The sequence below is a fragment of the Cetorhinus maximus genome, unplaced genomic scaffold, assembly GCF_964194155.1.
Source record: "Cetorhinus maximus unplaced genomic scaffold, sCetMax3.hap1.1 HAP1_SCAFFOLD_677, whole genome shotgun sequence".
Classification (NCBI taxonomy): Eukaryota; Metazoa; Chordata; class Chondrichthyes; order Lamniformes; family Cetorhinidae; genus Cetorhinus; species Cetorhinus maximus.
In genome coordinates, this window is record NW_027596619.1 from 118,364 (window position 1) to 133,873 (window position 15,510).

A 15,510-nucleotide genomic window follows, 5' to 3' on the forward strand; every position below is an offset into this window, starting at 1 on the left:
TGACCCTCCGACTGTGCGGCGCTCCCTCAGTACTGACCCTCCAACAGTGCGGCACTCCCTCAGTACTGACCCTCCCACTGTGCGGCGCTCCCTCAGTACTGACCCTCCGACCGTGCGGCGCCACCTCAGTACTGACCCTCCGACAGTGCGGCGCCCCCTCAGTACTGACCCTCCGACAGTGCGGCGCCCCCTCAGTGCTACCAGCAGAGCCAGGAGTTGCACCCGATACTGTTCTGGTAAATTTCCCCTTGCCCTTCTGTGCTCGAAGGGGAACAATCACAGCTTCTGTGGTCTCCCCGCGTTGTGTAAACTAACTCTCTCTCTCTCTCTCTCTCTCACCACAGTACTGGGCATTCTCTGACATCCGCACGGGACGTGTGCTGACCAAGGTCACAGACGAAGCGGCTGGATGTGGTGAGCAGTGCTGCCAATGGACTGGCCCGGGGCAGAGACAAGTTAGCAGAAAGGGGCAGGCAGGCGGCGGCTGGAGTTTAATACTGGAGAAGCGTGAGGTGGTGCATTTTGGTGGAAGGGATAGTGAGAGGCAGTACAGAGTGAAGAGTGTGCGGGGGGACAGAGGGACCTGGGGGTACATGTGCATCGATGATTGAATTGTGACAGGGCCACAATGCGAGTGCGGTTAGCACAGTGTCCGGGGTCTCAGGTGTCCGAAATAGAGGCGCCCTGTACAAAAGCAGGGAAGTTAATGCTGAACCTTTTTATAAAGCTCTGGTTAGGCCCCAACTAGAGCATGGGGCCCACTTCTGCCCCCCACACTTTAGGGAAGATGAGAGGGTCCACAAGAGGGTGCGGAGAGGATTTACCAGAATGGTTTTGGGGTTGGGGGTGTTTTTTAGCTACGCGGTTGGGTTGGAGAAGCTGGGGTTGTTCTCCATAGGGTGAAGGAGATGGAGGGAGATCCTAGACAGTGGGTGTACAAGATTAGGACAGGTTTACATCAGGTAGACAGAGAGAGAAGCTGTTCCCCATGAGCTGATGGTACAAGGACTGGCGGTGGTGGGGGCGAAGGTGGGGAGCACGGATTGAACGTTTTGGGGTAAGGGATACATTGGGCGGGGCTGGGGGCTGGTGAGGTGGTACTTTTTTCTTTCACGCGGCGAGTGGTAAGGACCCGGAACCCGCCGCCTCTGAGCGGGGCTGGGGGGGCGGAGACGATGTATGATTTCGAAAAGAAACTCGGCGGGCGCTCGAGATCTACTGATCGGTGTCCACTTGCCAACCAATCAGCGCTCTCTTCACGTGCAGTACGAAGTTGTGGCTTCCCCTGACAATTGGTATTCCTTGTGATTGTCCTGATGAGTGCAAGACGAAAAGCTTCAACAAAACGTTTTCTTTTGGCAACGCTCAAGTCCTGTACCACCCAGCGACTGTTTGTAGACAGTGAGATCTCACGATGCGACAGCCAAAGAAGGGTGGTAATGGGTATAGCGAAGAAGCAAAGGGTCTGTCCAAATGAGGCGTGAATGTCGGCATTAAAAACAGCCTGAATGCAAACGTGAGGGGGTAAGGACAGAGACGAGACATGAGAAAAGAGGGAAAGGAGTCACATAGAACAGGACGAAGGCGGAGGCGACGACCTCAAGCCGTTGGACTTGGCGTCGAGTGCAGAAGGCTTGCAGGGTGCCGAGCTGAGAGAGGAGCGCCTGTTCCTCGAGCTGGCGTTGAGCTTGACTGGAACGCTGAGGCTGGCCGAGGACAGAGAGGTCAGTGTGGGAGCGCGGCGGGGACTTGTAATGGATGACTGGAGGCACAGGAACTCCCACATGGATCAGCGTCGAGGTGGTACATCTTACCAGGAGGGATAAGGGAGACAGATATTCCTCAGAGACTCAGTGGCTAAAATGGGTCTTGGGTTGGGGGCGGGTGGGGGTGGGTGGGTTTGGGTATAGATAAACAGATAGAGATGGCGGGTGGGTGGGTTTGGGTACAGATAAACAGATAGAGATGGGGGGTGGGTGGGTTTGGGTACAGATAAACAGAAAGAGATGGGGGGGTGGGTGGGTTTGGGTACAGATAAACAGATAGAGATGGGGGGTGGGTGGGTTTGGGTACAGATAAACAGATAGAGATGGGGGGTGGGTGGGTTTGGGTACAGATAAACAGATAGAAATGGGGCGTGGGTGGGTTTGGGTACAGATAAACAGATAGAGATGGGGGGTGGGTGGGTTTGGGTACAGATAAACAGATAGAGATGGGGGGTGGGTGGGTTTGGGTACAGATAAACAGATAGAGATGGGGGGTGGGTGGGTTTGGGTACAGATTAACAGATAGAGATGGGGGGGTGGGTGGGTTTGGGTACAGATAAACAGATAGAGATGGGGGGTGGGTGCGTTTGGGTACAGATAAACAGATAGAGATGGGGGGTGGGTGGGTTTGGGTACAGATAAACAGATAGAGGTGGGGGGTGGGTGGGTTTGGGTACAGATAAACAGATAGAGATGGCGGGTGGGTGGGTTTGGGTACAGATAAACAGATAGAGATGGCGGGTGGGTGGGTTTGGGTACAGATAAACAGATAGAGATGGGGGGTGGGTGGGTTTGGGTACAGATAAACAGATAGAGATGGGGGGTGGGTGGGTTTGGGTACAGATAAACAGATAGAGATGGGGGGTGGGTGGGTTTGGGTACAGATAAACAGATAGAGATGGGGGGTGGGTGGGTTTGGGTACAGATAAACAGATAGAGATGGGGGGTGGGTGGGTTTGGGTACAGATAAACAGATAGAGATGGGGGGTGGGTGGGTTTGGGTACAGATAAACAGATAGAGATGGGGGGTGGGTGGGTTTGGGTACAGATAAACAGATAGAAATGGGGCGTGGGTGGGTTTGGGTACAGATAAACAGATAGAGATGGGGGGTGGGTGGGTTTGGGTACAGATAAACAGATAGAGATGGGGGGTGGGTGGGTTTGGGTACAGATAAACAGATAGAAATGGGGCGTGGGTGGGTTTGGGTACAGATAAACAGATAGAGATGGGGGGTGGGTGGGTTTGGGTACAGATAAACAGATAGAGATGGGGGGTGGGTGGGTTTGGGTACAGATAAACAGATAGAGATGGGGGGTGGGTGGGTTTGGGTACAGATAAACAGATAGAGATGGGGGGTGGGTGGGTTTGGGTACAGATAAACAGATAGAGATGGGGGGTGGGTGGGTTTGGGTACAGATAAACAGATAGAGATGGGGGGTGGGTGGGTTTGGGTACAGATAAACAGATAGAGATGGGGGGTGGGTGGGTTTGGGTACAGATAAACAGATAGAGATGGGGGGTGGGTGGGTTTGGGTACAGATAAACAGATAGAGATGGGGGGTGGGTGGGTTTGGGTACAGATAAACAGATAGAGATGGGGGGGATGCCGTTACAGAGGGGAATTGAATATAAAAGTAGGGAGGTTACGCTCCAGTTGTACAAGGCGCTGGTGAGACCACATCTGGAGTATTGTGTACAGTAACTGGTCCCCTTATTTAAGGAAGGATATAAATGCGTTGGAAGCAGTTCAGAGAAGGTTTACCAGACTAATCCCAGGAATGGGTGGGTTGTCCTTATGAGGAAAGGCTGGACAGGTTAGACTCGTATCCGCTGGAGTTTAGAAGAGTGAGAGGCGACTTGATTGAAACCTTTAAGATCCTGAGGGGTCTTGACAGGGGTGGATGTGGAGAGGATGTTTCCTCTTGTGGGAGAATCTAGAACGAGGTGGGGGGTCACTGTTTAAAAATAAGGGGGTCGCCCATTTTAGACGGAGATGGGGAGAAATGTTTTCTCTCGGGGCTGGGGGGGCGAGTCTTTGGAAATCTCTTCCTCAACAGGCGGTGGAAGCAGAGTCTGTGAATATTTTTAAGGCCGAGCGAGATGGTTTCTTGATTAACAAGGGGGAGAAAGGTTGCCAGGGGTCAGACAGGAATGTGGGGCTGAGGAGACGATCAGATCCAGCCACGATCTCGCTGAACGGCAGAACAGGCTCGAGGGGGCCGAATGGTCTCCACCTGGGCGGTAACAACTCTACCATTCTGAGCTACGTCCGCTCCCTAGCCTCGGTGAGACGAGACTTGGACTTTACCCTGCACGTTTCTGACCCCCGTTCCACATTCAAAACGTACAGAGGCGACGGAGAAGGTGCAAAGGATGGATTTATGAGGACGGTATCGGAACCGAGAGGTTATTGCCACCAGGAGAGAAGATCAGGCTGGGGCTCGTTCCTCTAGAGAAGAGAGGACTGAGGGGGTGACCTGATCGAGGCGTTTAGGAGGATGAAAGGGTTTTGTTGGGGTAGACGTAGCGAAGATGTCTCCACTTGTGGCCAAGACCAGAATCCAGCACGACTGTCAATATGAGACGGTCACTAATAAATCCAATCGGGGAATTCAGGAGAAACCTCTTTACCCAGAGAGTGTGGGGGAATGTGGGACTCGCTCCCACGGGGAGCGGGGAGAGTGTGGGACTCGCTCCCACGGGGAGCGGGGAGAATGTGGGACTCTCTCCCACGGGGAGCGGGGAGAGTGTGGGACTCGCTCCCACGGGGAGCGGGGAGAGTGTGGGACTCGCTCCCACGGGGAGCGGGGAGAATGTGGGACTCACTCCCACGGGGAGTGGGGAGAGTGTGGGACTCGCTCCCACGGGGAGCGGGGAGAATGTGGGACTCGCTCCCACGGGGAGCGGGGAGAGTGTGGGACTCGCTCCCACGGGGAGTGGGGAGAGTGTGGGACTCGCTCCCACGGGGAGCGGGGAGAATGTGGGACTCGCTCCCACGGGGAGCGGGGAGAGTGTGGGACTCGCTCCCACGGGGAGTGGGGGAGAGTGTGGGACTCACTCCCACGGGGAGCGGGGAGAATGTGGGACTCGCTCCCACGGGGAGCGGGGAGAGTGTGGGACTCGCTCCCACGGGGAGTGGGGGAGAGTGTGGGACTCGCTCCCACGGGGAGTGGGGGAGAGTGTGGGACTCGCTCCCACGGGGAGTGGGGAGAGTGTGGGACTCGCTCCCGCGGGGAGAGTGTGGGACTCGCTCCCACGGGGAGCGGGGAGAATGTGGGACTCGCTCCCACGGGGAGCGGGGAGAGTGTGGGACTCGCTCCCACGGGGAGCGGGGAGAGTGTGGGACTCGCTCCCACGGGGAGCGGGGAGAATGTGGGACTCGCTCCCACGGGGAGCGGGGAGAATGTGGGACTCGCTCCCACGGGGAGCGGGGAGAATGTGGGACTCGCTCCCACGGGGAGCGGGGAGAATGTGGAACTCGCTCCCACGGGGAGTGGGGAGAATGTGGGACTCACTCCCACGGGGAGCGGGGAGAATGTGGGACTCGCTCCCACGGGGAGCGGGGAGAGTGTGGGACTCGCTCACACGGGGAGCGGGGAGAATGTGGGACTCGCTGCCACGGGGAGTGGGGAGAGTGTGGGACTCGCTCCCACGGGGAGCGGCCGAGGGGAATTGCGTCGATGGGTTTAAGGGGGCGGGGAGGAGCTGGATAAACAGACGAGGGAGAGAGGAACAGAGGGATATGTTGATGGGGGTGAGAAAGGGGATGGGAGGAGGCTCGTGTGTGGTGCAGGAGCACCAGCATGGAGCAGATGGGCCGAATGGCCTCTTTCTGTTCTGTAAAATTGTCAGTAACATGGGGGTGGTGGGGGAAGAAAGGAATGGAACCCGGGAGATGCTCTGTTCGGGATTTGCTTTCGGAGTTGTAGGTCGAGATGGGAGGTTGTTGGGCAGCTGAAACCTTGGCAGGTTTCAGTCGGACTCACACAGGAGTGCAGGGCAAGCAGACTGGCGGCGTCCGCTTGTCAGAGTCTCGCTCCCAATGTCAACCAAGTTTGAGAAGGGGCACGTTTTGCCCGTTAGTTGCCTTGACTTGACACCGAGTGGTGCAGGCGTGATGTTACCCAGTAACCCCCCCACAGTGAACTGACTTGCTTCATCCTCTCTCTCTCTCTCTCTCTCTCTCTCTCTCCCCCCAGCCCTGACCTGCGCCCAGTTCCACCCTGATGGTCTCATCTTTGGCACGGGCACCATTGACTCGCAGATCAAGATCTGGGACCTGAAGGTAGGCGAATGAGAGGCACAGCGCTGCTGCTGCGATTGACGCTCGTGTGGGACCCCCCCCAGCGCTGCTCGAACCCCTCCCCTCCCCCCGGCTCCCTATGATTTGCCCCGGCCCCAATCGCTGACCCCTCCACCCGATCGTCCGACGCCCCCAGATCTCCAAATCACGGATTGACTAACCACTGATTCCTGATTGAACAATGGGCCCAAACCCGTTAAAAGCAGCAGGAGAGGGAGCGCTCCCTGCCTGACACGTGAGATATTTATTGCCCATCCCTAATTGCCCCCTTGAGAAGGGGGTGATGAGCCGCCTTCTTGAGCCTCTGCAGTCCCCGTGTGGTGTAGGTACACTCACGGCGCTGTTAGGGAGGGAGTTCCAGGATTTTGACCCAGCGACAGTGAAGGAACGGCCGATATATTCCCAAGTCGGGATGGTGAGGGGCTCGGAGGGGAACTTCCAGGTGGTGGGTGTTCCCCATGTGTCTGCTGCCCTTGTCCTTCTAGGATGGTAGTGGTCGTGGGTTTGGAAGGTGCTGTCGAAGGAGCCTTGGTGAGTTGCTGCAGTGCATCTTGTAGATGGTACACACGCTGCTGCTACTGTCGTCGGTGGTGGAGGGAGTGAATGTTTGTGGATGGGGTGCCGATCAAGCGGGGCTGCTTTGTCCTGGACGGTGTCGAGCTTCTTGAGTGTTGTGGGAGCTGCAACTCATCCAGGCAAGTGGGGAGTATTCCATCACACTCCTGACTTGTGCCTTGTAGATGGTGGACAGGCTTTGGGGAGTCAGGAGGTGAGTTACTCTCCGCAGGATTCCCAGCCTCTGACCTGCTCTTGTAGCCACAGCATTTATATGTCTGGTCCAGTTCAGTTTCTGGTCAATGGTAACCCCCAGGATGTTGATAGTGGGGGATTCAACGATGGTAATGCCATTGAATGTCAAGGGGCGATGGTTCGATTCTCTCTTGTTGGAGATGGTCATTGCCTGGCACTTGTGTGGTGCGAATGTTACTTGTCACTTGTCAGCCCAAGCCTGGATATTGTCCAGGTCTAGCTGCATTTGGACATGGGCTGCTTCAGTATCTGAGGAGCCGCGAATGGTGCTGAACATTGTGCAATCATCAGCGAACATCCCCACTTCTGACCTTATGATGGAAGGAAGGTCATTGATGAAGCAGCTGAAGATGGTTGGGCCAAGGACACTACCCTGAGGAACTCCTGCAGTGATAACCTGGAGCTGAGATGACTGACCTCCAACAACCACAACCATCTTCCTTTGTGCTCGGTATGACCCCAACCAGCGGAGAGTTTTCCCCCTGATTCTCATTGACTCCAGTTTTGCTAGGGCTCCTTGATGCCACACTCGGTCAAATGCTGCCTTGATGTCAAGGGCAGTCACTCTCACCTCACCTCGGGAGTTTAGCTCTTTTGCCCATGTTTGAACCAAGGCTGCAATGAGGTCAGGAGCTGAGTGGCCCTGGCGGAACCAAAACTGGGCATCAGTGAGCAGGTTATTGCTAAGTAAGTGCTGCTTGATAGCACATGATGATGACCCCTTCCATTACTTTACTGATGATGGAGAGTAGACTGATGGGGCGGTAATTGGCCGGGTTGGATTTGTCCTGCTTTTTGTGTACAGGACAAACCTGGGCAATTTTCCACATAGCCGGGTAGATGCCAGTGTTGTAACTGTACTAGAACAGCTTGGCTAGGGGCACGGCAAGTTCTGGAGCAAAAGCCTTCAGTACTATTGCCGGAATATTGTCAGGGCCCATAGCCTTTGCAGTATCCAGTGCCTTCAGCCATTTCTTGATATCACGTGGAGTGAATTGAATTGGCTGAAGACTGGCATCTGTGATGCTGGGGACCTCCGGAGGAGGCCCAGATGGATCATCCACTCAGCACTTCTGGCTGAAGATTGTAGCAAATGCTTCAGCCTTATCTTTTGCACTGATGTGCTGGGCTCCTGCATCATTGAGGATGGGGATATTTGTGGAGCCTCCTCCTCCAGTGAGTTGTTTAATTGTCCAACACCATTCACAACTGGATGTGGCAGGACTGATCGGTTGATTGTGGGATCGCTTAGCCCTGCCTATCACTTGCTGCTTATGCTGTTTGGCACCCAAGTAGTCCTGAGTTATAGCTACACTAGGCTGACATCTCATTTTTAGGTATGTCTGGTGCTGCTCCTGTCATGCCCTCCTACACTCTTCATTGAACCAGGTTCAATCTCCTGGCTTGATGGTAATGGTAGAGTGGGGGATATGCCAGGCCATGAGGTTACAGATTGTTCGAGTACAATTCTGCTGCTGCTGATGGCCCACAGCGCCTCGTGGATGCCCAGTCTTGAGTCTATCCCATTTAACACGGTGGTAGTGCCACACAACACGATGGAGGGTATCCTCAATGTGAAGGCAGGACTTCATCTCCACAAGATCTGTGAGGTGGTCACTCCTACCGATACTGTCATGGACAGATACATCTGCGGCAGGCAGGTTGGTGAGGATGAGGTCAAGTATGTTTTCCCCTCTTGTTGGTTCCCTCACCACCTGCCGCAGACCCAGTCTAGCAGCTCTGTCCTTTAGGACTCGGCCAGCTCGGTCAGTAGTGGTGCTACCGAGCCACTCTTGGTGATGGACATTGAAGTCCCCCCCCCCACCCAGAGTACACTCTGCACCCTTACCACCCTCAGTGCTTCCTCCAAGTGATGTTCAACATGGAGGAGGCACTGATCCATCAGCTGAGGGAGGGCGGTACATGGTCATCAGCAGGAGGTTTCCTTGCCCATGTTTGACCTGATGCCCTGAGACTTCATGGGGTCGGGGAGTCGATGTTGAGGGCTCCCAGGGTAACTCCCTCCCGACCATATCCCACTGTGTCGCCACCTCTGCTGGGTCTGTCCTGCCGGTGGGACAGGACATACCCAGGGATGGTGATGGTGGAGTCTGGGACATTATCTGTAAGGTACGATTGCATGAGGGTGACTATGTCAGGCTGTTCCTTGCCTAGTCTTGTGAGACAGCTCTTCCAGTTTTGGCACAGGCCCCCCTCCACGAGATGTTAGCGGGGAGGACTTTGCAGGGTGGACAGGGCTGAGATCGCCGGTCACTCACGGGCTTTCTAGTGACCGTGAGGCCGCCGAGTGGCTTCCTCGGCTGTTTCAGGGAGCGTTTCAGATTCAGCCTCGCGGCTGGTGGGGTCTGGAGTCACGTGTAGGCCCAGACCGGGTAAGGACGGCAGATTTCCCTCCCCTTACAACAAATCGGCAGTGGTCAACCATCAAGTCTTTTAGTTCCGGGTTTCCCATCGAAATCCCATTTGCCCGCGGTGGGATTTGAGCCCCGGGTCCCCAGCGCGTTACCCTGGCTCTCTGGGTGACCAGCCCGGCGACAATGCCACTCAGCCCCCAAGGCCCTGGGTGCATTTATTTACCCCTAACCCAGACCAGCCCTTCCAAACGAGCCCCGAACCGGCCGAGTGATTAGACTTTGGCGGGACGCAAAATGGCTGCCACCTCTACGGGCGTGAATGCCGCGTAGGGGCCTAGTTGGCGAGCGCGGGGGCGGGTTAGCCCATCTCTCCTCACTCACAGCCCTCGCTTTGCAGGAACGGACAAACGTTGCCAACTTCCCCGGCCACTCGGGCCCCATCACGAGCATCGCGTTCTCCGAGAACGGCTACTACCTCGCCACGGCCGCCGACGACTCGCAGGTGAAGCTCTGGGACTTGCGCAAGCTCAAGAACTTCAAGACCATCCAGCTAGACGATCACTACGAGGTAAAGCATGTCCCGTAACCCACCCCCCCCCAACCTCCCAGCAATCGCTGAGCGTGAGGCTCATGGGCTGGTGCTGAGGGAGCGTGCCGCACTGTCGGAGGGTCAGTACTGAGGGAGCGCCGCACTGTCGGAGGGTCAGTACTGAGGGAGCGCCGCACTGTCGGAGGGTCAGTACTGAGGGAGCGCCGTACTGTCGGAGGGTCAGTACTGAGGGAGCGCCGCACTGTCGGAGGGTCAGTGCTGAGGGAGCGCCGCACTGTCGGAGGGTCAGTGCTGAGGGAGCGCCGCACTGTCGGAGGGTCAGTGCTGAGGGAGCGCCGCACTGTCGGAGGGTCAGTGCTGAGGGAGCGCCGCACTGTCGGAGGGTCAGTGCTGAGGGAGCGCCGCACTGTCGGAGGGTCAGTGCTGAGGGAGTGCCGCACTGTCGGAGGGTCAGTGCTGAGGGAGTGCCGCACTGTCGGAGGGTCAGTGCTGAGGGAGCGCCGCACTGTCGGAGGGTCAGTGCTGAGGGAGCGCCGCACTGTCGGAGGGTCAGCGCTGAGGGAGCGCCGCACTGTCGGAGGGTCAGTACTGAGGGAGCGCCGCACTGTCGGAGGGTCAGTACTGAGGGAGCGCCGCACTGTCGGAGGGTCAGTGCTGAGGGAGCGCCGCACTGTCGGAGGGTCAGTGCTGAGGGAGTGCCGCACTGTCGGAGGGTCAGTACTGAGGGAGTGCCGCACTGTCGGAGGGTCAGTACTGAGGGAGTGCCGCACTGTCGGAGGGTCAGTACTGAGGGAGCGCCGCACTGTCGGAGGGTCAGTACTGAGGGAGCGTCGCACTGTCGGAGGGTCAGTACTGAGGGAGTGCCGCACTGTCGGAGGGTCAGTACTGAGGGAGTGCCGCACTGTCGGAGGGTCAGTACTGAGGGAGTGCCGCACTGTCGGAGGGTCAGTACTGAGGGAGTGCCGCACTGTCGGAGGATCAGTACTGAGGGAGTGCCGCACTGTCGGAGGGTCAGTACTGAGGGAGTGCTGCACTGTCGGAGGGTCAGTACTGAGGGAGTGTAGCCTTTTGCATGAGTGAATAAACCAGAGGCTCTGTCTGCCGTCTGCACTGAACGCGAAAGATCCTATGGCCGTTACTGGGGGAAGTGCAAGTGTACGTTCCTGTGGGGCCAATATTGAGGCCTCTCGCGCAGCATCCATGCAGGAACCAGTGACCTGGGCCATTATCGCATCGCTGCGTTTGGGAGCTTCCTGTGCGCCAATTGGCCGCTGCCTCTCAGAGCCAGCATGAATCCATCGCCAGGTGGCCCTCGAGGAGCCCCTCTCAGCCGGGTTGGAGATGAGGCTCCTTCGCTCTGCCACAGCTGAAGTGACCGTGGGTGGGTTCAGGCGAAAGCCTCACTGGCCGACACGTCTGCTCCACACAGTTAATGGCCGCCAGGCCCCTGAGAACGAGCGTCGGCAATAATCGCTGACCTTTGCTGTCCCGATCGTGAGGAGCCGGGAGATTGGGAATGTTCCTGCTTCCTCCACTCATGCCTTGTCCTTCCTTCGCTCCAGGTGAAGTGCCTGACCTTTGACCAGAGCGGCACCTACCTGGCTGTAGGGGGCACGGATATTCGGGTGTACGTGTGTAAGCAGTGGGCAGAGGTGTTACACTTCATAGGTAAGACATGGCACAGCACAGAGACCCCCTCTGCGCTCTCTCCGCGACCTCCCGCTCTCTCCGCGACCTCCCGCACTCTCCGCGACCTCCCGCTCTCTCCGCGACCTCCCGCACTCTCCGCGACCTCCCGCACTCTCCGCGACCTCCCGCTCTCTCCGCGACCTCCCGCTCTCTCCGCGACCTCCCGCTCTCTCCGCGACCTCCCGCTCTCTCCGCGACCTCCCGCACTCTCCGCGACCTCCCGCTCTCGCTCCCTCCCCCACTCTCCGCGACCTCCCGCTCTCTCCGCGACCTCCCGCTCTCTCCGCGACCTCCCGCTCTCTCCGCGACCTCCTGCACTCTCCGCAACCTCCCGCTCTCTCCGCGACCTCCCGCACTCTCCGCGACCTCCCGCTCTCGCTCCCTCCCCCGCTCTCTCCGCGACCTCCCGCTCTCTCCGCGACCTCCCGCTCTCTCCGCGACCTCCCGCACTCTCCGCGACCTCCCGCTCTCTCCGCAACCTCCCGCTCTCTCCGCGACCTCCCGCACTCTCCGCGACCTCCCGCTCTCGCTCCCTCCCCCACTCTCTCCGCGACCTCCCGCTCTCTCCGCGACCTCCCGCTCTCTCCGCGACCTCCCGCTCTCTCCGCGACCTCCCGCTCTCTCCGCGACCTCCCGCTCTCTCCGCGACCTCCCGCTCTCTCCGCGACCTCCCGCTCTCTCCGCGACCTCCCGCTCTCGCTCCCTACCCCACTCTCTACCTGCCCACATTGGCTCCCCCCCTCCCCATCTTTGCCCTCCCCACCTCTCTCTGCTCCCCCCTCCCCACCTCTCTCTGCTCCCCCCTCCCCACCTCTCTCTGCTCCCCCCTCCCCACCTCTCTCTGCTACCCCTCCCCACCTCTCTCTGCTCCCCCGCCGCACCTCTCTCTGCTCCCCCCTCCCCACCTCTCTCTGCTCCCCTCTCCCCACCTCTCTCTGCTCCGCCCCTCCCCACCTCTCTCTGCTCCCCACTCCCCACCTCTCTCTGCGCTCCCCATCGCTGCCTGTCTGTCTCTGCTTGTCTCTCTCTCCCTGTATCTGCCTGTCTCCCTCTCTCTGTGTCTACCCTCTCTCTCCCTTGCTCTATGCCTGTCTCTCTCTTTATGCCTGCCTCTTTGTCTGCCTCACGCTCTCTTTCTGCCCGTCTCTCTCTGCCTCTGTCTCTCTCTCTCACTCCCTCTCTCTCTCTGTCTGTCTGCCTCTGTCTGTCCCTCTCTCTGTCTGTCCCTCTCTCTGTCTGTCCCTCTCTCTGTCTGTCCCTCTCTCTGTCTGTCTCTCTCTCTGTTTGTCTCTCTCTCTCTGTCTGCCTGCCTCTCTCTCTCTGTCTGCCTGCCTCTCTCTCTCTGCCTGCCTGCCTCTCTCTCTCTGTCTGCCTGCCTCTGTCTGCCTGTCTATGTCTTTCTGTCTGCCTGTCTCTGTCTCTCTGTCTGCCTGTCTCTCTCTCTCTGTCTGCCTGGCTCTCTCTCTCTGTCTGCCTGGCTCTCTCTCTCTTTCTGTCTGCCTGTCTCTCTCTCTCTCTGTCTGCCTGTCTCTTTCTCTGTCTGCCTGTCTCTCTCGCTCTGTCTGCCTGGCTCTCTCTCTCTGATTGCCTGTCTCTCTCTCTCTCTGCCTCTCTCTCTCTCTCTCTGTCTGCCTGCCTCTGTCTCTCTGTTTGCCTCTCTCTCTCTCTCTCTCTCTCTGTCTGCCTGTGCCTCTCCCTCTCTGTCTGCCTGTGTCTCTCCCTCTTTGTCTGCCTGTCTCTCTCTCTCTGTCTGCCTGTCTCTCTCTCTCTGTCTGCCTGTCTCTCTCTCTGTTTGCCTGTCTCTCTCTCTGTCTGCCTGTCTCTCTCTCTGTCTGCCTGTGTCTCTCTCTGTCTGCCTGTCTCTCTCTCTCTGTCTGCCTGGCTCTCTCTCTGTCTGCCTGGCTCTCTCTCTCTTTCTGTCTGCCTGTCTCTCTCACTCTGTCTGCCTGTCTCTTTCTCTGTCTGCCTGTCTCTCTCGCTCTGTCTGCCTGTCTCTCTCGCTCTGTCTGCCTGGTTCTCTCTCTCTGTCTGCCTGTCTCTCTCTCTCTGTCTGCCTGTCTCTCTCTCTCTCTGCCTGCCTCTCTCTCTCTGTCTGCCTGCCTCTGTCTCTCTGTTTGCCTCTCTCTCTCTCTGTCTGCCTGTGCCTCTCCCTCTCTGTCTGCCTGTGTCTCTCCCTCTTTGTCTGCCTGTCTCTCCCTCTTTGTCTGCCTGTCTCTCTCTCTCTGTCTGCCTGTCTCTCTCTCTCTCTCTGTCTGCCTGTCTCTCTTTCTGTTTGCTTGTCTCTCTCTCTGTTTGCTTGTCTCTCTCTCTGTCTGCCTGTCTCTCTCTCTCTGTCTGACTGTGTCTCTCTCTGTCTGACTGTGTCCCTCTCTGTCTGTCTGCCTGTCTCTCTCTGTCTGCCTGTCTGTCTCTCTGTCTGCCTGTCTCTCTCTCTCTGTCTGCCTGTCTCTCTCTCTATCTGACTGTCTCTCTCTCTGTCTGACTGTCTCTCTCTCTGTCTGACTGTCTCTCTCTCTGTCTGACTGTCTCTCTCTCTCTGTCTGTCTGCATGTCTCTCTCTCTGTCTGCCTGTCTCTCTCTCTGCCTGCCTCTGTCTCTCTGTTTGCCTCTCTCTCTCTCTCTCTGTCTGCCTGTGCCTCTCCCTCTCTGTCTGCCTGTGTCTCTCCCTCTTTGTCTGCCTGTCTCTCTCTCTCTCTCTCTGTCTGCCTGTCTCTCTCTCTCTGTCTGCCTGTCTCTCTCTCTCTGTCTGCCTGTCTTTCTCTCTCTGTCTGCCTGTCTTTCTCTCTCTGTCTGCCTGTCTCTCGCTCTGTCTGCCTGTCTCTCGCTCTGTCTGCCTGTCTCTCGCTCTGTCTGCCTGTCTCTCGCTCTGTCTGCCTGTCTCTCGCTCTGTCTGCCTGTCTCTCGCTCTGTCTGCCTGTCTCTCTCTCTCTGCAGGTCTCTCTCTGTCTGTCTCTCTCTCTCTGTCTGCCCGTCTTTCTCTCTCTGTCTGCCCGTCTTTCTCTCTCTGTCTGCCTGTCTTTCTTTCTCTGTCTGCCTGTCTTTCGCTCTGTCTGCCTGTCTCTCGCTCTGTCTGCCTGTCTCTCGCTCTGTCTGCCCGTCTTTCTCTCTCTCTGCCTGTATCTCTCTCTCTCTGCAGGTCTCTCTCTGTCTGTCTCTCTCTCTCTGTCTGCCCGTCTTTCTCTCTCTCTGCCTGTATCTCTCTCTCTCTGCAGGTCTCTCTCTGTCTGCCTGTCTTTCTCTCTCTCTGTTGTGTAACATTGTTCCCATTTTTTCTCCTCTCCCCCACAGAACACAGTGGACAGACCACGGGTGTGTCGTTTGGCGAACACTCACGATTCCTCGCGTCCAGCAGCATGGACCGTAGCCTCAAGCTTTACAGCCAGTAGCTGTTCCATTCTCTTAGTAAACTGTTCACCTGTCTCGCCATCGCCCAGTAACCCTGACACCTCAGACCCTCCCTCGCCCAGTAACCCTGGCACCTCAGACCCTCCTCCCCTCGCCCAGTAACCCTGGCACCTCAGACCCTCCCTCGCCCAGTAACCCTGGCACCTCAGACCCTCCTCCCCTCGCCCAGTAACCCTGGCACCTCAGACCCTCCCTCGCCCAGTAACCCTGGCACCTCAGACCCTCCCTCGCCCAGTAACCCTGGCACCTCAGACCCTCCTCCCCTCGCCCAGTAACCCTGGCACCTCAGACCCTCCTCCCCTCGCCCAGTAACCCTGGCACCTCAGACCCTCCTCCCCTCGCCCAGTAACCCTGGCACCTCAGACCCTCCTCCTCTCGCCCAGTAACCCTGGCACCTCAGACCCTCCTCCCCTCGCCCAGTAACCCTGACACTCAGACTCTCCCTCGCCCAGTAACCCTGGCACCTCAGACTCTCCCTCGCCCAGTAACCCTGGCACCTCAGACTCTCCCTCGCCCAGTAACCCTGGCACCTCAGACTCTCCCTCGCCCAGTAACCCTGGCACCTCAGACTCTCCCTCGCCCAGTAACCCTGGCACCTCAGACTCTCCCTC

At 57.8% G+C, this 15,510-nt stretch overlaps 1 protein-coding gene across 1 annotated transcript in view; it reads left to right on the plus strand.

The window, feature by feature from the left end:
- Positions 1–14,918, plus strand: part of prpf19 (pre-mRNA processing factor 19) — a 56,123-nt gene extending 41,205 nt beyond the window's left edge. Inside the window, exons 12-16 of the mRNA XM_078535815.1 lie at positions 345–414; positions 5,967–6,052; positions 9,653–9,823; positions 11,368–11,473; positions 14,783–14,918. Coding sequence (XP_078391941.1) covers positions 345–414; positions 5,967–6,052; positions 9,653–9,823; positions 11,368–11,473; positions 14,783–14,880 — 531 coding nt within the window. The 3' untranslated portion in view covers positions 14,881–14,918. The remainder of the gene's footprint in view (positions 1–344; positions 415–5,966; positions 6,053–9,652; positions 9,824–11,367; positions 11,474–14,782) is intronic.
- Positions 14,919–15,510: the final 592 nt, after the last annotated feature.